Source organism: Magallana gigas, chromosome 7 (genome assembly GCF_963853765.1).
Source record: "Magallana gigas chromosome 7, xbMagGiga1.1, whole genome shotgun sequence".
NCBI lineage: Eukaryota > Metazoa > Mollusca > Bivalvia > Ostreida > Ostreidae > Magallana > Magallana gigas.
This window is the reverse complement of record NC_088859.1, coordinates 38,853,732-38,875,959: the sequence shown is the minus strand read 5'-3', so window position 1 is coordinate 38,875,959 and position 22,228 is coordinate 38,853,732. Positions and strand designations below refer to the sequence as shown.

General features: G+C 34.2%; 3 protein-coding genes across 6 annotated transcripts; 2 read left to right on the top strand and 1 right to left on the bottom strand.

The window, feature by feature from the left end:
- Nucleotides 1-67: 67 nt before the first annotated feature.
- On the top strand, nucleotides 68-9,994 carry LOC105347475 (UV excision repair protein RAD23 homolog B). Its single transcript, XM_020074997.3, has 9 exons — nucleotides 68-254; nucleotides 3,879-3,960; nucleotides 4,064-4,143; nucleotides 4,765-4,901; nucleotides 6,757-6,994; nucleotides 7,365-7,509; nucleotides 7,959-8,089; nucleotides 8,670-8,834; nucleotides 9,065-9,994. Exons 1-9 carry the CDS (start codon nucleotides 189-191, stop codon nucleotides 9,182-9,184), a joined length of 1,164 nt encoding a protein of 387 aa, XP_019930556.2. The 5' UTR covers nucleotides 68-188; the 3' UTR covers nucleotides 9,185-9,994.
- A 215-nt stretch (nucleotides 9,995-10,209) lies between these two features.
- On the bottom strand, nucleotides 10,210-16,041 carry LOC105347426 (putative hydroxypyruvate isomerase). The gene is made up of 8 exons (XM_011456524.4): nucleotides 15,743-16,041; nucleotides 14,145-14,256; nucleotides 13,522-13,624; nucleotides 13,300-13,378; nucleotides 12,607-12,656; nucleotides 12,431-12,500; nucleotides 10,926-11,060; nucleotides 10,210-10,412 (listed from the first exon to the last, which is right to left on the bottom strand). The coding sequence occupies exons 1-8, from the start codon at nucleotides 16,005-16,007 to the stop codon at nucleotides 10,360-10,362; spliced, it is 867 nt and encodes a 288-aa protein (XP_011454826.3). The 5' UTR covers nucleotides 16,008-16,041; the 3' UTR covers nucleotides 10,210-10,359.
- Nucleotides 16,042-16,186: 145 nt separating this feature from the next.
- LOC105328200 (F-box/WD repeat-containing protein 9) lies at nucleotides 16,187-22,055 on the top strand. 4 transcript variants are annotated; one of them, XM_011428969.4, is made up of 9 exons: nucleotides 16,187-16,274; nucleotides 17,578-17,916; nucleotides 18,038-18,177; nucleotides 18,542-18,670; nucleotides 19,014-19,126; nucleotides 19,470-19,704; nucleotides 19,870-19,983; nucleotides 20,217-20,375; nucleotides 20,593-22,055. In XM_011428969.4, exons 2-9 carry the CDS (start codon nucleotides 17,598-17,600, stop codon nucleotides 20,671-20,673), a joined length of 1,290 nt encoding a protein of 429 aa, XP_011427271.3. In that variant the 5' UTR covers nucleotides 16,187-16,274; nucleotides 17,578-17,597; the 3' UTR covers nucleotides 20,674-22,055. The 4 variants fall into 4 exon arrangements, with proteins under 4 accessions (XP_011427271.3, XP_065922654.1, XP_011427272.3 ...); XM_066066582.1 differs by lacking the exon at nucleotides 16,187-16,274 and adding an exon at nucleotides 16,358-16,451; XM_011428970.4 differs by lacking the exon at nucleotides 16,187-16,274 and adding an exon at nucleotides 16,465-16,712.
- Nucleotides 22,056-22,228: the final 173 nt, after the last annotated feature.

Here is a 22,228-nt window from a genome sequence, read left to right as displayed (position 1 = left end):
ATTCGGAAAATAATTCATGTTGATTTAATTCATATGATCTCATAAAATAAATTAAATATATTTACACAAAATGATTCACTGCGGATATTCATTCATGGCGGATCGTGAAGTTGGCAATTTGAAAGTTGGGTGACGCACTGGCGTTTTGCGTGATTTTATTAGACAATATTCTTACATAGGACTTAAAAATGTTCGTCACGCTGAAAACTTTACAACAACAGACCTTCAAAATTGAAATTGACCCAGAAGACTTGGTATGTTAATTTAAAACACGTGCAGCGACTATCCTGGATTTGATTATTTGTCGGGAACAATGTTTATTTGTGATTTTATAAATAGATGGGTTGTTGAATAATGAAGTGATTGGTTAATGCGAGCTGTGTATTTAATGAACAATATGTTCAATAAGAATATTGGTGTCGAACATTATATTTATTTATACATACGTGTGTGGAGCCATTCATTATTTACAAACTTCCTTTGTCTTAATTTCATCAGTTTCATTTGCATTTTATTTCATGTTATTTCAATAAGTAAAAATATAAAGATGAATCCAAAAATTTCCCCTCCATAAGCAACAAGAAATTCCCACTACATCTTTGTTGTATGATTGTCACATGTTTGTGTGATATACTACTGTAAGCTTAATAGATTTTTCCATTTTAATAATATTTTGGATTTGAAATTACTACACTACTGCCAAGGTTCTCCAAGACTTGTAAATTGCAGAAATTCCACTCAGAAATATCTCTTATACTAAGAACTGTGGTTTCTTTCAGGGCATTTTTGTGTTGATAATTGATATTTAGTCCATAATATCTGACATTTTACTGGCTTTTGAATGAATTTGATATTTTACTTGCCATTCAAATGCCAGAACCAACACCATTATAAAAACTGGAAATTAATGGATCACAGCCTTCAATTGGAGGCAGAATTTTCTTAGCTTGATTTTGATGAATATAAATTAACACTTGCCAATATATCACTTACAATAAAATTCTACGTACTCCATATTTTGATAATCACACTGATAAACAAATTTGTTGCAGCGCCCAATTCTCGCAAGATTTCAAAAATACAAAAAATCAATTGATTCAAAACAAATCTGGACAGTTTGATAAAAATATGTTCAACATTCTGTTTATGGGATGGAAGAACCCACAATTAGCAATATCAGTGAGTTATAATATCGTCATTTTTTTAAGTAATTCTTGTGAGTTTAACATTTGATTTGACTCACAAATATTTGAAATTGAGCCAAGAATGCCGCCTCAAGTTGGAGTAAGCAGTTTAGTAATGGTGCTTTCCTGGCATTTTCCTGGCAAGTAAAATATCAAAATCATTAAAAATGCCAGGAAAATGTCAGATATTTTGGACTAATTGATGAAATGTCAATTTTTAAATAATTTTTTTCGTAAAATCTGTTTGAAATATCGGTACTGTTATTTTAAGATATTTTGCTCCTATGTTTTTGCATTCTGGTCACTCTATACTCTGTCCATCTACGCTAACCAAGGGTTTTTGGTCCACTCCGCTCCCCATGAACCCATGACAGGTCTCATTACGAAAACTCGGTCACAAGCTTCATTTTATGATTGGCTACAGCTGCGAGTAGCTGATCCAATCGCAGCATTGTAAACAAGGGCTTATAAATTAAACTCTAAAAGAAACACACACTGATCTTTGGTAAAACGTTCGGTGCTTTTCAAGTGCTCGAGTAAAGAAGATGGGGGAATAAGATGGCGCAAATGCCCATTCGGTTTAGTAGTGAAATACAATTTTAAATTTATTTTTCCCCAATTAAATCTATTCAAATATATCATAATACAACTTTGCAAAAGCAAAATAAGAAAAAAAAATATTGTCGAAAATTTTGGTGGTATCGAACCCGTCATATAAAAACGCTAGATATATAAGGTTAGCTTATGCCATGTACTCTAACCACTGAGCCATTTCAGACACAACAATGTGGTCTTTTTAAATATTATGTGTGACTGAGGTCACGAACTACCGGACTTGTATTATTTTTTCAAAGCGTTCAGTTGTTGGGATACAAAATGATATTTTTAATGTATAGTGGGTCATCTCTCCACGTTTTTGTTGATTGGAATCGGTTTGTTTTCCCATAGACCTTAATTAGACTATGAGAAAAATATGGAGCTCAGACCCACTCTATATAAGAAAATGCCTTGAAGTTCTAAAAAATGACAGTATTTGCAGGTTTTGATACGTATACGCCTGTTTGAGTCAACATATTCCAAGTATTGAACATACCTATAGGTTAAAAATCAATGATTCGTTAAATATATATTGTTTTAAATGATTTTTTAAAAAACCCATCAGATTTATTGATACTTTAATTTTTCAGTAGCCTGTCCGATCACGTATGGGCATTTTACACGCCTTATTCACCCATCTTCTTTTTTTAAAATCGATGTATTTTACTGCATGGGATTGAACACAATACAAACTTGTCAAGGCTCGTGTGATCATAGTATGGGATATAACATGGCGAATGAAGAAGTTGTCTATCCCATCAGTATATACATCCCTGCTTATGGATATTGCTTTTAAAATGTTATTTATGTGTCTGGTTCGATGAGCTGTATTTTATTTAATTCCTTTTGTCCATAACAATTACGACAACGATACCTGGTTTTATGGCTTGAATGCATTTATATATAGCGACTTTTTCACTCTTGGTATGTAAAGGTCCCTACAAACTATCAATAAAACATTCCTTGCTTTCTCTAGGTTATATCTTCATTCCTATTTAACAGCACTGTTAAGTATGTCCCGATTCTTGCTAGTCGACATGTTTTCAAGTTGTATTTATGCCCTAACTTGTATTATATATTACCTGTTGTTTCATTGATTAAAAGGTTAATATACAAGGGGTGCAACTCAAGATGCTCGCTAGGTAGTGCCACCGCATCACCAAGTTTTCGTAATGAGATCTGCCAAGGGTTTATGGGGAGCGAAGTGGACTGAGAACCCTTGGCTAGCAAAGATGTACTCTGTCCCTCACAGCACATTTTGCTTATTGTTTGATATTTATAAATTTGTCAGGGTTTAAATGATATTCAATTTAATACATGTAGTATGAAAAATTCTCTAGACTTCTCTTGAAACTCTGTATCTAGCTTACAAGGATTTAATAAACAGTTAAAAATTAAAAGGCCAAGGAGATTTTTTGCAACAGACAGAGTACCTGGGTAATTACTGGGAAAATTGTGTGAGTGATTTCTGAATGATAAAGTCAGATTTTTACATTATAAATCGATAAAGATGTCGGATTTTCACATTATAAATTGCTGAATAAATCTTTTCAATCTTGTGAAATTCTCCAGGTAAAAAGAGATGAGTTTTTACTTTCTTCCTTTTCATTTGTAACTTCGAAGGTACTTGGATATGTGTATTTTTGCTTAAAATCATCAAAATTTGACGAAGCAAAATGTCTCTGAGCAAAAGGTCTTCTGCAGCAAAATTTTTGTCCACCCTTACTTTTTTGACGATTTATGCTTGAAATACATGTACCAGCAAGACTATCAGTAAGGTTAAAAGATATCTACGATTTTTAATTTGACAGCTAGCTCCCCTCAATTTATCCAGGGATTTTCCCATGAATACACTTATTCATAGGAATCAGTATTTGTGGGATTGTTTATGACTAAGTTTTACTGCAGAGATTTGTTAAATAATTAGCAGACCCCTTTGTGTGCCTTGAGGGAGGTCAACCCAAAATCTGTCCTAAAGAATTCCAGTAAAACAGGAATTGTTGCTGTAATGACATGATAGCCCATACAATGTCAATGTCAACAATTTAAAATGTGTCCATTTATTGTATTGAGAATATGACATCAACATCTTTACAGGTCAAAAGTTTGAAAGAAAAAATAGAAAATGAAAAGGGAAAAGAACATTTTCCCGCTGGAGGACAGAAGTTGATCTATGCAGGTGAACCTTGATTATGTGTATCATTTTTCTGATCCTTGATTCTTAATTAGAATACTCTTTTATTTTAATTCAACATCTACTAATTGGTTTTGTTCATTTTTAGGAAAGATTCTCGATGATGAAAAGAAAATAGGCGAATACAAAATTGAAGAGAAAAACTTTGTAGTAGTAATGGTGACAAAGGTGAGTTATTGTTGTAGAATTTTGCTGACGTTTAGTTTGTTTTACTACGTGTATGTGAACTGGATTTAACTTGACTGTTAGATCAAGAGATTGCACGTTATACATAACTGAACAATCATAACAAAGTACAGAGAAATGAGGAAATGTGTAACCCTGCAGATGAATATGGGAAACTTTATAATGTACATGTATATATATGTACTTCCTTGCTTAGATCCAAATATCGATGTTATCATACTTAGAAGTGTTGGAATGTAGTAATGGAATTTTGGAAAGAAAAATCATTGTTTGTTATAAACATACGTGTAAAATCAGTGATACACTGTTTTGACTCTTGATGGGATTTCAACAACAGAGCATTGAAAACATTTTTAGTCTCTCTTCATCTGTCTCTCTCTCTCTTTTTATCTCTCTTTTTCTCTCTCTCTCTCTGACAAGAAGATAGATTGCATACTTTGGTCTTTATACCCAAAGGTTTCTCACAACTACATATAGATGCACTTCTTTGAGAATTTCTGTATGGTAAAATATCCCTCATTGATGATCTTGCATGCCCTACATTGTAACATGAACATGACAAAGAATGTATCAGATTACAAAAAGACTACTGCTCTATTCCAGCCCAAACCAGCAGCAGCCAAACCTGCTGAGCCGAGCCCCGCCCCTCCTGTAGCCACCCCGGCCCCAGCCCCTGCTGCAACGGAGGCCCCTAAACCAGCCGAGGAGAAGAAGGAGGAGAAAATGGAAACTACACAAAGGTGAATTTTCAAGTCCTCCTCTTAAATCATATATTAAGTTTGTGGTACAGAGGTCATGTGTCATCATGTTGCATGTTTGCTATATGTTTAAGAAATAAAGTACGAGTTTTCATGAATGTTGCAGAATAACCTCCGAGGTCGAGAAATGTTGTTTTGAAATATAAAAGCCGAGGCTTTTATATTTCAAACAACATTTTGAGACCGAGGAGGTTATCCTGAAACATTCACAAAAACAAAAACTTTATTTCTATTCTACTAACAGCCCAGTGTTTCTCCTATAGAGAGACGATCTAGGTCAATTTGACGGCTGTTCCATGTAACCCCAACGGATTTGTTAGTAATGTTTACATGTGTATCAATCAAAGGAATCGCATGCAGACAACAGAATTTTTCTTAGGGTTTTAATACTCTTCACTTATTTATAAAATATCTTTGAATCACATTCCTAATATTTTAAGGGCAATTTAATACGATTATTACTACTACACGTTATATATTTTATGTAAAAACACGCTGTGAAAATGTGCTAGGGAGGTCCTATGAACAGCCGCATTGATCTCTTAAAAATAAACATTTGAGGCATTACACATTGTTTTGACTGGAACTAACACATGAAATTGACATGGTTTTAAAACTTTTTACGGTTTGAAGTTGTACTTTCATGATCAGTGCAAGACAGATAGGTATTTCTGATCTGATAATTTACTGATGACGTTCGTGGTATATTGGAGAATAATGTCCACGGCATCTCTTTGATCTCAGCAATAACTGTACTAGAATTGACAATAAACTGTGCACTGGAAAATCGTTAAGGTATTACCAGCTCTCTAAATTCTGTCAGTTTATAAGTGAATGTCAGATGGCAGTATGGTATTTCTAAATCTTTGATGCACTGCATTGCTCAGTACTAGATTCTGTGCTTGGATTTGGAATTCTTGATTTGGGTTAAGTTCAGTGAATTTCTCTTTACATGTCGTCTTTGTATCAATTTTGAAGCTATGTGTACACTGCTTCTTCTGTTACCATTTTATTACTTTAAGATGTACATTTGTCATAAAATTACTACCTATATATTTATAAATTACTTTAATATAAGATTATAACAGCTTATTTAGTGACATTGGTTCCCATTTCAAAGGAAAATTGAACTTATAAAAAAATAATTCAAACCAAAATTGATTTAATCAACTCAGAGTGATCCTAGCCCTCAATTTCTCAAGAGACGAGGAATTGATTTGTAGATTGTCTTCGTCTTTGATATATTTTTCATTTATCTTTTTAAAGGGGAATAAAATTTGATGCATGATAAATGTAGCCCTCTCCGACTTTTTATATCTGATGTTTACTCCAAAAAAAAATCGGGAGAGGGCTACATAATTGTAACTAGATAAAAACATAAGCTGATTGGGGAGGATAATCTTTCATTTTAGTGACATCTTGCTGTAAAACATGGTTTGAATGTGATGCGTCTATCGTGATGTTATTTGATATCAATATAGTGTATACAATCAATATATCACATGTGAAACTATAAACAAAAGCCTGTAATGGCCTTTTTACACCCTAACATCTTTTTTTGTGGAAGTACATGTATTAAATATTTCATAAATGAAGTATGGCAGATTTGTTATAAATTCATCTACATACAGTACATGTGTACATTAAAGTGATTGCTTATAATAAGAATAATTGAATTTGTTTTTTACACTGTCATAATTTATGAAAATACATGTTATAAATGTTTTACATGTAGTTTCTCAGATCCTTTATACTGTATTAGAATTCATCCCCTGTGATAAATGTCTTGGATCCTAGTTGATGCATGTATACAAATGTTCTAACTTTCCATCCATAGTGAGACAAAAACGGAGGCTCCCCCTGCCTCCACCACCAGTACCTCCACAGCTACCACAGAGACCTCGGGCTCAGAGGCCTCGGGCCAGGTGTCTGCCGAGAGCATGCTGGTCACCGGCCAGGAGTACGAGAACATGGTGATGGAGATCATGTCCATGGGGTTCGAGCGAGACCAGGTGATTCGAGCACTGAGAGCCAGCTTTAACAATCCAAACAGAGCCGTCGAGTATCTGTTCCAGGTCGGTGAAGGATATGTTATGTGTATTTTCCTTTTTCTTCTTCTACATTGTTGTTGTATCATGAGGATAAAACTTTGAATGGTTGATAGTACCATAAACATTTACTGATGATGTCACAGTGCTTTGAACATAGATCATCTAATGAATTGTTTCCGTATGCATATGAAACTAGGCTTTCCGATTGAAAAAATCTATGAATGATTATAAGGAGGGGGATGTAAAAATGCATTTGTAAACAAGTTCTTAAGAATATTTTGTTTTGTCTGTCTTTTTGGGGATGCATCTGCGGCACAAGTATTTATATCTAGAAGAAAAACTCTGTACATCTCAGAAAATAAATATTGTATTGAAACCTTGACATTTGATTCAGGGAATCCCTGACACACCAGAACCGGAACCACCTACAGGAGCCCCTGTAGCCCCAGAACAGACCACTCAACAGACCTCCCCAGCCTCCAATCCCCCTGCCACAGGGGGTGGGTCTTTATCAATGCCCGCGGCAGGACAGACAGGAGGTTTGTATTAAAGAAATCTCTCCTCCCCCTATGTTACAAGTAGAAATTGCAGTAAAGCTAAAGAGGGAAAATCCTTGTGGAAGTTTTGATGCACATTATGTTCTTGTTTACTTTTTGATCAAGGAAATTCTTTAAAAATACCAATTGTGAATATATAGTTTTATGATACATGTATCAAAATTTTGATGATATTTGATCCTACTATTACCTGAACCCGACAATCATGGTCTCTTTACTATTTGTAGGAAAAGTAACTATTCCTCTTAAAATTTTAAATAGTATTAAATCGAAAACCATAGAAATATACAAACATTGGAAATTGTTCATGTTTAAATACTGGTACATTCATTGTACATAGAAATGAATAAGTTCATGGTATGTGTCAGTATCTATTCAATAAGTTGACCTGTAACTTGCTCAGTTTCTATATTTGGACCATTATTTTGTAGGAGAGGACCCTTTGTCGTTTTTAAGAAGTCAGCCACAATTTCAGAGAATGAGACAATTGATACAAGACAACCCCAATTTCTTACCAGAACTCCTCCGACAGATAGGCCAGTCCAATCCTCCTTTATTACAGGTAATTACTAATGGCTAGTGAAAATCCTCAATGCCTGTTCTTAGCAGTTTGAATGTTATTAAACTTCTATGAATGTGCACTTTGTATAATTTATATTTGTGTACATACCTTACAACGACTAGTTGAATGTAGATAGTTGATCATACATTTATATGAAGTTTATAATTTACAGTAGTTATTTCATGAATAAGTTAAATTGCTTAAAATTAATAATAAGTTAATTTGATGTTAAGTGTACACTGTACACTCATACAACTTGTTTAAGACATGATATAGGCAGTTATACTTCCTTTGTACTCAGAAAAGTGCTCTAAAAAGATTGAGTAAAATTTTGTTCATACATGTTTGTATTACACACACCCCTCAAATCAAATTAAATTTGGCTTTAAAAAAAAAATGTGTATTATACAGAAGACATTACGGTATTTGCTTTATTGATAGGTTGTGAGCTATACGTTGAATAAAATAGCAGGAAAAAAAGATTCAGAGACAATTTTCCTTGTGTACATGTACAATAAAGCCCTGTTTTCCTCCTTGATTTTATCATATCAAAGAATGAGCGTTTCTTCTTTCCTATTAGATGATAAGTCAGAATCAAGAACGCTTCATACAGATGTTGAACGAACCTGCAGAGGGAGGGGATGTATCGGATCAGGCCCAGGGTGGGGGGTTACCTCCTGCTGGGGCACCTCCAGGGAGTGGTATTATACAAGTTACACCTTCAGAGAAAGAGGCCATAGAGAGGGTAAGTGTGCAACATTGTGTGCCTGCAATGCTTATTACATTTATATACATGTGTATTTTATAGATAATAGATATCTACCTTTGTTAATATATAGTACATTTATTGATAATGTATAATTATATTGGCATTTGCATTCGGCTGAAAGCTAATTGCAATAAAGATAATACAATACTTCTTCTGTTTATAGGTTTACTGGTATATAAACATAATTTCTATGTTTTTCTTTTCAGCTTAAAGCTTTAGGATTTTCAGAGGGAATGTGCATACAAGCCTATTTTGCCTGTGAAAGGAATGAAGATTTAGCTGCAAATTTTCTTTTATCTCAAACAGAGGATGATCAGCAAAGTTGATTTGCTTAAAATTTGACTGAAGAAATTTGGGAATGTAAAACCATAATTTTGTTTATAGAAAATGTTTCTTTCTTTAAACTGTTAATGTATGAGCCATTATGTTTCTTATGTTATAGTTCTCTGAACACCGATTTAGACCTGTTGGTTAGTGAATCAGCATTTACAATACTTTGATTCACTCCAGATTTTGTCAGCTTCAGCTCTCATCTTGTGTTGTATTTTCCCTTTAAATCATAGATTATTCTTTTCCCGTTTCATAATCTTACAACATTTTAAGATCCAGCAAAGCTGTTTGTAACTTAGCATGTCACCTAATTTTCTGTTGGTAAAGGTCTAGATACTTGCCTTCTTCATAAGATAATAAAGGCTACGTCTGTGACTAAGATACCTAGATTTTCTATTCAAAGAATTTTAAGTTGTATCTGATTACGGTTATGCACAATTTTAAGCTGATTTTGGTACAGGTAAAAGACTAGCTTGTACACAAAAATCAAAGTTCAATGCAATAAAAGAATGTGTTTAAACTTGCCAAGTACTGAACTAGCAATGTTAGATTGAAAGAAATGCTTTTTAGTTGTACTGGCTCTAAATTATTGTAAACCATACTAAAAATCTTCAGTTATTTTATATGCATATATGCATGCAGACTATGTCTTTTTGGGGTTGTTTGTGCAGAATTGTACAGCTTTTGACTTTACCCAACACTCAGTTGCTGTAGTTTTGAGAGCAGAGAAGCTTTGACATTACCAGCTATATTGTAACATGTAATGTCTCTCAGTTGATTATAATTAATAAATGGATTAAAAATTGCTTATAGTATTTGTTTTTGTTTGCCATGTTGTTGAAGAAATATCCCATTTTGTTAAGTTTACATGTATTGGAGAATTTATGGCTTGTAACTATACATATAGTTTAAATTCACTATGCCTAGTTTATGAACTGTAAAACAATGCCTAGCTCTTTTTTTGTGAAAATGGGGTGCAATACGTATGGTATGAAAATTTCATTAAAAAAACCCATTGATATACTGGAATATACATCAGACGTTTATTACACAAAAGAATGAATTTATGTTTAAAAATCAATTTGTTCATCAGTGCTACATTTGTACATGTATCTGTTGTACAACCATTACTTTTCAAATTATATTTAATAAAACTCTAGTTTTCCTTCTGTTAAACTTCTAGTCCATATTCTTTGATCCACTTCAATCCATCCAATGTATTTCCTGAAAAACATCACAGAAATTTTAATACCGGTATTTCCTATTTATTGAAAGAATACAAACATGGAACACTTATTTGAATATTAGTGATGAATTAATTTAAAGGAATGGGATTTTTTTTACAGCAAGGTACTATGTAAACCATTGTTAACTTTTTTCAGTAAATTAAGTGTTGTTTCGCTGTTATTGAAATATTCAGCAGGTCCTTTAGATTAATTGGTACAATACATGTAATATTGACAGGTTATGTAGAGATGTACAGTATTTTGATATGATTTTATAAAAAGAGGCCGTTTTAAAGCTGATTAGGCACTTTATATGGGTGCACAATATGACCACTTCAATTTATCATTAAAAGACTAGAGAAGTTTGTCATATTAAAAAGGAAATAAGAATACATGCAGAAAATTGCTTATGCGGACCAAAGCATAAACTTTTTTTAACTGGGTTATCCACTTTGCAGTTTAATGTGTATGTACATGCATGAAAAATAATTTACACTGATGATACACTCACCCCTAGGTTTGTATTCCAATCCGACAAATCCGTCGTAATTAAGCTTGCGTAGCAAGTCAAACACATAGGGGAAGTTGATCTCCCCCTGTCTGTCTGGCTCCCCTCGGTCAGGCACCTGCGCTATCTGTATGTGACCTGGCGTATGTAAAAGTTGATATTGATTTTTCATACAGAAGAAATATAGATAAAGTTAAGCAGATAATTCATGTACAGTACAGATACAGGTACATCATGGAGATATTCTGAGCTGCGTCAGCTAATCAGCTTCCAGAACAACAATTGGAATATATGAAAAGACAAATAGTGAAATATTTCACTTGATTTGTATATTACCGGTAGTAATCAACAATACTAGACTCAAACTTATATACAGTACCGATCAGACCCAACCTAGCAGCAGAGTAAACCCCAACTAACCCTGGGTTTTCTTGGGGTTTACTTTGGGTTTACAGTAGAACTTTGATATCTCAAACACTGATATCTTGAATACCTGGTACTATGGGTATGTCGAAGTAATTTGTAAGTCCCAACCACTTATTTTTTTAAGTATTTTATCCTTGATATCTCGAATACTCGGATATCTCGACGTTTTTAAACAGTCCCATCTAGTTCAAGATAACGAAGTTTGACTGTACTTGGAAATTGCTTTTGAGGTCAACAGTACGCACTGAAGTGTGAAGCAGACCCGTGTTTTATCTTACCATCTTACTGCCTGCATTTCCTGCCCCTTGTATATACCGAATACAGTTAGCATCTGCTTTCAGGGGTATACTTCTGAACGGGTATACTCTCTGTATCCACTCTGGGTTTACTTTGTGTTCACTCTTAAGTCTATTCTAGTAAACCCGGAGTAAACCCAGAAAGTAAACCCAGGGTTTAGTTGGGGTGTACTTTCTGTTAGGTTGGGTCTGACCAGTATGCTGTATTACTGCACATCAATTATGGTAATACATAGATACTGATACAGACTAGTTGTACATGTATTGTCCTCTGAGATAAGCAGACGTCATAAGCCACAACCGAAGTTTGCACAGTTCCACTTGGTTTTAGTGTCCAGATAGGGCCATCAGCAAAAGCTCAACAGTGTGTTGACCACCAGAGTGCTATACCACCATGCAGCAAATGCAGCCAGGCTGTCACAAAACATACTGTTGCGCAAGCACAATTTTTAACAACATGCAGTTGCACTAACACAATTTCGCACAGCACACTGTGGTGCTTTCACAACTTTGCACAAAATGCTCTCTTGCTAAAGCAACTTCACACAACTTTCTGTGTTGCTGTTACACAACAGTTGTGTTAGTGTTAATGTGATTTGTAATTTGAAATTAATTTGAATGTATTATCTGCATTCTGCATTGTTCCTACCCAGACACCATACTTGTAAGATCATCAACTTCGACTTAAAGTGGTCAGCAATGGAATAATTGGTGCATGTTAATGTACACTGCATTGGAAGCATCCGTGTTTGCATTCCTTGTCATGGCTTCATATATAAATCTTACCTACATATGGGAGGAATTTTTCCAGAGTCTTAGTTAAGTTCCCCTCCATTATCTGTATATGGAAAAAATCCTGAAACATAGGAGATAAATTTAGCCATTGTAGTTCTTTAATTCACAGAACTGTATTCCAAGCCTTACTACTACAAATATTAGTCAGTAGTATCGATAATACTTACAAATTGTAATTTCAAATTTGGTAGATTGATTTTCTTTATTATTTCAACAGCTGCAAAAAAATTAGGGTCAAAAGTTTTAAAAGTAGGAAAACACAAAGTCTTGTCTGTTAATGTATTATAATGTAATAGTTTGTTAAATTGTTGTTTAGGTTTTACAGGTACACACAAATAAATTCACAAACCTTAAACCTTATCAATTTATATATGATCCTTAATTCAACTGCTCCAGAAGGCTGCTTGAATGATCATTGACAAGATGACACCATATTTATCTATAGAATTATATTTATCCTATAGAATGTATGTGTACTGTAACTGTAATCGTGTGTATTAGGTATATAATAGGCCCCATAATGCCACACTCCTACTAGCACTAGCTAGTGGTGTACACTAACTCTTTAGGTCAGTTGGTAGAGCGTTGGTTTTTAAACTGAAGGGTCCCGAGTTCGAGCCTAGTTGTGGTCGTTCCTCGTCATCTATTATATTGGCCCTCAATAAAATAACCCATGTGGAATAGTTAAGAAACTCTTGTGTGAGATTTCTATGGGAGAGAAATCTCAAATGAAAAGCACTAGCTGCATGTAGTGGGTTAACCCTTTAGCTCGATCAGTCAGTAGAGCGTTTGTTTTATAACTGAAGGATCCTGGGTTTGAGTTTGTAATCAATATGTCCTCTTCTATTACATAACATTACCTTTGTTCACATCAGTTAGGAAGTAGCGAGGGGCTGTAATCCTACTGTTGAGGGGCTCTATCAAACAGGTTATTCCCTCCTGTCAAAGGAATCAGGAAATGTTCATATGCATAAAAATAACATCAAAACCTTCCAACAATTTACAAAAAATATGATAATGCCTATAATAAACATGTAGATGTAATAGTGATGTTACGGAGAGATCGAGATGTGAGCACGTACTGGTTGGAATTTCTTGGCGGCCATTGTTACATTCTTGATATAGGTGCTCTCCATTTCGGCCTCATTACAGTTATCTGGCTTCATGCCCGCCATTACATGAATTCTGCAATGGATTCAATCACTATTTATTGTATAGTCTTAATTTTGTTGATTTCTAGTTGTACGATTCATTGTATAGAATATGGTTTGATTGACAGTGGTGACAATTGGATCTTTTATAAATACATTCACAAAGTTCTATGTACATCCTGTCAAATTATATTTAATAGCAGTTTACAAAATAAAATATAAAACATAACATTAATAATTAAATGTACTGCTATGATTTGTGATCCAAAATCTTAATTTTTATCATATTACATAGCTCCCTCCCAAAACTTTAACAATAGAATCAAATATCAAATTTATAATCAGTCTGCTAAGAATAAACAACATAAATCAAATATCTATCATATTACACGGCAAACATAGAAGCACTTATGGGTAGTAGAATAGGCATGGTTGTGGCAATACACATACTTTAATTATCTCCCCTTTTTCAAATTCTTTTTACTAAATATAACTATAACAACCTGTACATGCACAGGTTATATCTAGCTGCATGAAAAAGAAGCATTATTTACCTTTTACAATTCAAGGCTTTTGCTGTTTTAATGGCTAAATCTAGTTTGCTTTCAAATTCTTGCTGCCTGTCAGGAAGAGCAGCTAATCCAATATCTCCTTTACTCAAATCTCCTATATCAATAAATTAAAAGAAATATAATGGTTATATATATTACACTGATACTCTAGAAATATTTCATATAACTGTTTCTTGATTTCACATTACAGATTGAAACAAGCTGGGAGAAATATTGACGGACCAGACTAGGATTTGAACCTGGGCCCCTGAATCTCTAGTTAGTTGTTCTACCAAATGGGCTATCTAACCCAGGTATTTGAACCGGTCTGATGGTCATATTTTTTCCCCCTTAAGGCCCTCTCACACCAAGTTGTGTTCCCACAGAGTTAACACCCTGTTGAAAAATTTCTGGAATCGCTGTGAAATCGCAGGGAAATTTAGAAAACGTTTACAATTTTTTCATAAAATTTTTATAAGGAAAAATTGTCACGGCAGCCTGATAGCAACTTAAACGTTTCTATGGAGCTTCCGCTGCGGGTAATTGCATTCCTTTGGTGTTCTGCTTGGCGATTGCCTGCGCTCTTGCATAGTGCCTGAAATGTGCTAAGAGTTTTAACCTCACATTCAATGCATGCTCTATGCGCTGACTTCAACTTTGTCTATACTGCGATAATGTGTGTTACCGTAACACAGCAACAGAGCTATAGTGGCGCTGCTGGAGACCTTACTGTGATGCCACGGTGACCATACTATGTTTCTACTGGGTATTTATTAGAATGCATAGCCACAGCATGTACTTTGTGCATAGTGACCCTACCACAACAAATGAAAATGCAACTCGATTTTTCCCTGCTGTAGGAGACTCTACTGCGTGCATCTCGGCATTCTGTATTTTTTCATGGAGACAGCACTGAGCAGGATCACCTTAAGGATGCAACTCTGGTGTGACAGGGGTTTAAAATGATCTTCAGCCTTGAAAATACATTCCAAGGTTCTTCCCCCAAGCAAGAGTTAAACAGTCAGTTCCAGGGGTGGAGATGGGAGAAATAATGACAGAACAGATTGCAATTTGAACAATTGCCCCTGAATCTCTAGTCTGAGGTGCTCTACCACCTGAGCTATCTGACCCTGGTATTCAAACCATCCGGACCGTCACATTCCTCCCTCCTTTATAGACCACAGCCCTCAAAATCACCCACGGATCTTTCTCTTGGCAGAAGTTAACTTGTCAGTTCCAATGGTTAGTCACAGCACCAGATATAACAAAATAGGATAAATAATGATCAGGATTCAAACCCATGCCCCCCAAATCTCTAGTCATGCGGAGGTGCTATACCAATTGAGCTATTTTGCGCCGGTGTTCAAACCAGTCTGACTGAGTGACATCACTGTTGTATGGCAATCACTATACCCTATACATAAAATGTATAGATAAGGGATCTCCAATTAACTGTTTTAGCCTGTGATCCTATGCTAATGAGCAGGATATTATTGTTATTAAAAATATAATAATAGAAAACATCTAAATTTCTGTCATTTGCATCGAGGTTTTCCATTTATTTAATTTTTAAAGAATTGTTGTTGAGAATTGTTTTTTACCTGGCCAGGTATTGATTACAATCTGCTCCACGCCCGCTTTTTCTTTCGCATCCCGAAGAGATTCCAAAGGCTCGAAGTAGGGAAAGGCACTCTCCACGTACTTAAATCCTGCTGCTTTTGCAGCACCATATCGTTCTGCCAAGGTTGGCACCTCGCAGAACATCATTGTAATGTTTGCTGAAAACTTGATAGACATGTTGTCAGTGCTTAACTTTCGAATACACACTTCGGAAAGTTTTCTAAAGCAGACCGATTTAGCAATCATCTGTGTTTACATTGGTGGGTTGCGCTAATGCCCGGAAAATGACCTTTTATGAAATAGGCCTACTTTATTTTATAATAAATATTTGTTTGGTTTTTTTTAAGAAAACTGTTTCTTGATTAATTTCAAAATAAAGTTTTGTGTATTTGTAAATTTAAGTCTTTTAATAAAAAAAATTTCAGCATTTTCTTTTGTCAATTTGCTCTTCCTGAACATGCTGAAAGCAGACTCACCAATCCACAGACCGCGTAAGAGATAATCTGTACAGCAGTAAGTATTTTATTTAAACAAGATTTAAAATTGTCGTCACATATTTTACAACATTTTGCTTCACACACACTAAATAGTTTTTTCTTTAGAATTGTTTTACACAGTCACTTTGTTTACGGAAGTGGTGATTCGTCATAATATCATAATTGTTCCACATGGTTCCATCCGAAACAACAGGTTCATAAAATATTCCAAACGACCTTATTTTGTTAATGTTTTAAAAATATTCAATGCTGATTGATTTTGCAGTTGGAGCATTTCTGATATATGAAAGAAAAAATATTACGCTTCTTCAAGGAATATGCCTTGGCACCTTTGGTGAAAGTTGCTGGAATAGTTACTACACGCCAGTAGTTTCTTTATTTAGAAATGATTTAAAGTTTAATGTGAATCATTGAATGCCAATCAAAATATATCAGTTGTATGTGGACTAAAACGGTAAGCATTAATTATAAAATAAGGGACACATTGGTCTGTTGGCGTTATTAACAAAATATTAGCTGTAAAGTAATTTTTAAAAATGAGGCTCAGTCTGTTAGATTATAAATCACTTTAAAAAAAAAAAAAACAGTACTTTGTAAAGTTGGCCTATAACCAATGTGTGTGTATAGGATATATTTGCTTAGTAATTAAGTGGTTGACCAGGATCTAAAAGTAAAGGTCCATAATTTATCATCTTTCATGATTGACATGTACCCACACTACTGCATGTGATTGCACAGTTTGAATAGAACAGTGCTCTGGTACTTATTGTTGTTTGACAGCATCATAGACAATCTCTATCTAAACCAGTGTGTAAAAAAAGTATGTACCTTATTACTATAATATTAAAACAGATTTTTTAAAGTACAGCTAGGTTGTAACAACATTGATTTTGTAGTTTAATTACTGATTTCATTGGTTATATACATAGAGTGCTTTTGGTCAGCAGATTACAGTAGTGTATGGACCAATGATGAAGTAGCATAATATACTGGAACCAAATCACTGTACAGTATTTGTTTTTTGTTGGACATGCAAGGTCAAAAATTACGTAACAGAATGTGTAAAATATATATATGGGAGAATAACCACTCATCTACCATCAAAATAACATGTTTAAGTGATAGTAGTATAATTATGATTTAATATTTTCAGTTTGTACTTTTTACACATTGGGAGCAAACCTCTGTAGGTGACTAACATCAATAGCACAAATGGTGACCTGCCGTTATACTACATGCCATTCCTTTTTTTGCACCAGCTTAAAGCATGATTCATTTGTTAGCATGTTTTTACAAATGGTACTTTTTTGTTATTTAAGGTGGTGATTTAGTACACAAGATGGATAAAAGTACCGACAAAATCATCAGTACTGATGAAGGGCAAGGAAAATATCCCCCATCAGACTCCATTTCTATAGAAGACGGCGTTGACATCACTGATCTACAGATAGACGATGTTCAGTATTCAGAGGAACCCCTGACTCTGGACAAGCTCCCAATAGAGATACTAATGTACATCTGCAATTTTTTGGATGCCAAATTTCTAGTCAATTCCTTAAGTAAAGTTTGCAGAAGCTTTCAGGATTTGTTTGTGAGTGATATTTATTGGAAAACTCGCATCAAGAAAAAGTGGCCAAAACCCTATCCACCAGTGTATGGTAAGCCTTAGATCAATTGAAATAAAAGTGTAAAGTGTGATATAATTGCTTAAAAATTATCTTTGATGTGACACTTTATCAGGAAATTGTAAAATGATATAATTAAATGTATTTTGTACAGATGACAATTTCTGTTGGAGGGAGGCTTGCATTGTCAGGGAAGAATGTTTTAGAGTGTGGAGTAAACCTGACACAACATGTCACCATTTCTTCTACAAAGAGGCAATCTTTGCCCCAGTAGATGCTGTCCATCTGATGAATGTAGGAGTCAAGTCAAATACAGCCCTATAGATTTCATCGAACAATTTTGGATTTTTAATTTTTTGATGATACATGTACTGTATACAGGGATGTTTTTGCCCTGTGTTATTTAAAAAACCCCCCCCCCCCCTTGAATTTACCCAGCTAGACACAGTTGTTTGTTGGATATTCTTTCTAACTAACACAGTACTTTAAATTTTACACTGCTCCTGTTACTAGGGTAAATAGGTCAAATTTGAATTGCCCGTTCTAAAATTTGCCCACTGAAAACACGAGCGAAAATAAAACGGGGGCGAATATTTCCCTGTATAGAGTATTTCATCACATACAGGTATACATGTAAATACAAATTTCTTCCTTATAGAATGGAACCATTTTAGCATCTGGATCAAGAGACAGGTACCTGAATGTTCTGGATTTGAGCAAATATAATCCAGATGATCCAGCTAGTATAAAAGCCATGAAAGTGTTTTCAGATCACAAAGCACACAAAGTAAGGAAACATAAGATTTTTAAAAATTGTGATTTCATTTTGATACTTGGAAGTTAGGTAACTTGATAACAAGAAGTTATTTATTCAGAACCAAAGCAGCATGTACTGTAAATGTATTATATTAAATATATTTAGCGTGTACGATATTTGGCATAAAATGACTTTTCAGCAAGTGAGCGTGGATTTGAATTGACGTTTTTCTGAATGTGCTCATTCTAATACATAAATGAAATGCAATCAGCGATGTACTTGAATTAGAGGAAGTCGCTTTCTGCCAAAAATGCTTAAAAGAATACACATCCAACTGTAATACATTTACAGTATTTGGTATGTACTAATGTAGGGTTGGATATGGTCTTTGGCTTCACATGAGAACACGCTCTGCTCCGGATCCTGGGACACCTACATCAAGTTGTGGGACCTTGACAACGGGGTCAAAGAGTACAACAAATACAAGTAAACACACTATTAGGGACCTGATTGGACAAAAATAGTTCGTCTTTAGTTTCTCAGGTCAAAAAATTCAAAATATGGCAGCAGACTCCCCAGTGCTTAATTTTTATGCAAGATTTGCAAAGGGAAATAACGTAATTTTCATATTTTATAGATAAAATTTTTATATTGAGTTATTACCCCTTTCAATATAACAACAAAATGAATCAGTTTTACAGCATTTGGCTTGATGAGTTGATGCCTGAGAAACAAAGCATTGATATTTTTTGGCCTTAAACTTCTTTTTGTAGTATTGATAATTCAGTAACATAATACCACAGATTTATTAATCTTTTTTCTGTTGCAGATGCAAGTCAGCTATTCTAGGAATTCATTTTGAAGCTAATCAGATTTATGCAGCTGGATATGATCGTCATGTATATATCATTGACCCCAGAGAGAGTGAGGTCCACAGAAAACGGTATCATCGTCGACCTGTTCTCTGTCTAGCCGCTGATGATAAATACATCGTAACAGGAAGTGAGGATAAAACTATAGCCGTATTTGATAGGAGGGCTGGACAGGTGTACAAAACAATACAGGTGAAATAAGATTCAAATACATTTGTACAGGTATTATCAGGGACATATACCAGGATAAGTTCTCACATTTGGAATATTGAATTCTTATCATTTTTCTTTAAAATTTTCATTATTACAGTTTAATTGATTTTTTTACCTATATAGTTATACTTATGTATATTTCAGTTGGAGAGTTTTGCAATGGATATATCTTTCAGTCACCAACAGTTGTGGGTGGCTGACAAAGAGGGCAATCTCCAGCTCTATGATGCCTCTCTGGGACAGTTTAAACATATAAAGGCAAGCTCAATTATTTATCAAGCAAAATTCTTCAGGACTTTATCAAATCTCTCACTTGTATATTGATGATTGTACCTTATCAAGATAATTGCATGCAATGTTATCATTACATCAAGCATTAACATGAGCTTTGCATAGAAATATTGAAACTTGTTTGAAATTTACCTCATGATTTACCAAGATGTCTTACATAGCATTGAGAAAAAATTAAAAATGTTTTACTCTTTTTCAAGACGTATGATGTAGGGCATAAAGGCAAGGCCACGGGGGTCATTTACTCTCCAGGAGCAATATTTACAAGTTCAACAGACAACACAATCAAAGTCCTGGAGCCCAACCTGAGCCCTGCAGCAATCACTACCATCAATGACCATACTGCTCCAGTTACTAGGGTAAATAGGTCAAATATTTACATGTGAATAGTAAGATTAAACTTTGAATGGTAAACAAATTTTTTTTTGAAAACCAAGATGAGCCCCACAGTGAAAGTAAGATGAGACTCATCATTATTAAACTCTCAGTTTTTTTAAAACTGTTTTTAACAAATGGAGTACTTTTCTTTAATAGTGAATTGTTGTTCCACTAATGTCAATGTGTATTTGTTTGCAGTTAGCCTATCAAAATGGGGTTTTGGCAAGTGCAGGAAGTGATGTCAGCATTGGAATCTGGATACCCAAGCAGACATTGTGAACAGTGTAGAACTAGAAATTATAACAATCATTCCCAGAGAGAGAGAGAGAGAGAGAGAGAGAGAGAGAGAGAGAGAATCTGGATACCCAAGCAGACATTGTGAACAGTGTAGAACTAGAAATTATAACAATCATTCCCAGAGAGAGAGAGAGAGAGAGAGAGAGAGAGAGAGAGAGAGAGAGAGAGAGAGAGTACCAGTACTCAATTGTCAGTAATTTTAATGAAGACTAGAAATCAATACTATCACACTCATTTTGTATGATACATTCACATTATGTAAGGCATAAATGAAATTTCAACATATTACCGGTATATTGATATTATCTATTCATGATTTTGTTGAATATGCCAACAAAGAAATATGAAAAGCATATTGTGATATCTTTGATTATTCTCAGGTACTGCTTTGTACAATTTTTGTTTCATTGTATTTTCTTAGGTTTTTAATTTTTAATTTGAGTGAATAAAAATTTTAGAAAATGGAAGTCTTGTTTCTATGTTAGGCTGATAGAAATAAATTCAAGATAGGGAAAATATGATGATAAAGAAAGGAATATATGGTTATTCCAACTCATGTACAGAATTTTAAGAGGATCCCTGACCAAAGTGATCAATGTGTTTGAACTGCTAAAGATGGGCTCAGTTTTATATGGTGTCGAGCAAAACAGAAGCAGAGGGCAATTTATAGTGATAGCTATAAATATCATAATTACGATATATTTTAATCACATGTTTTTTTAACCCTTTAGAAAAAATATTGAAAAGTATTTATTCCACCCACAAACACAAAAATTGCACACATTGAATGTAATGACCAAAAATATTACATATGGGTTTTCAGTGAAATTTGGTTTACACAAGCAAATAATATGCACACACATTGCAGAATTTGAATTTCTAATTTTTGAAAACTCTATTCTTGCTCGAAAGAAATTTCTTTGATAGACATCATTATGATCTATCGTTGAATTAGAAACAATCGGTGAAATACAGTAAAACTTGTTTAGTACGAACACGGATATTGCGAATTCACGGATATAGCGAAGTCATCTTGGATTCCCAGCTTTGTAAATTTAATGAATTTCTTATACGGTTAAAACGAAATACAGATATAGCGAAGTAATTTCTTAGGTCCCAGTGACTTCGTTTTAACCGAGTTTTGCTGTATATTTCATTACAAGTATTGGAAGTTGAGTGTCATTGCATTTTTGCATATTTTTTAAACTCACATGTAACAGTGTGAAATATGCTTTCATTAGTTTTCATTTCACAAAATCTGATATTATTGCTTCCACCTATATTATTCCCACAACATGTCTTGAAACTACTGCTGTTAAAGTTTGTTCATACAGTGTATGTGTACCATAAATAAAAAAGAGTTTATAATTACTTTATTTTTTCGAAAGTTGCTATTATTTATTTTCATAATTTGGCAACAAATTTATTTAAAAGTGAAGTAAACACTGTAAACCTGTTTTAAAGTTGCAATCAGATTAAAGTGACGTGGCACAAAACAAGTTGTTTCATTCTTTGATAAGAACAACGGGAAAAAAAG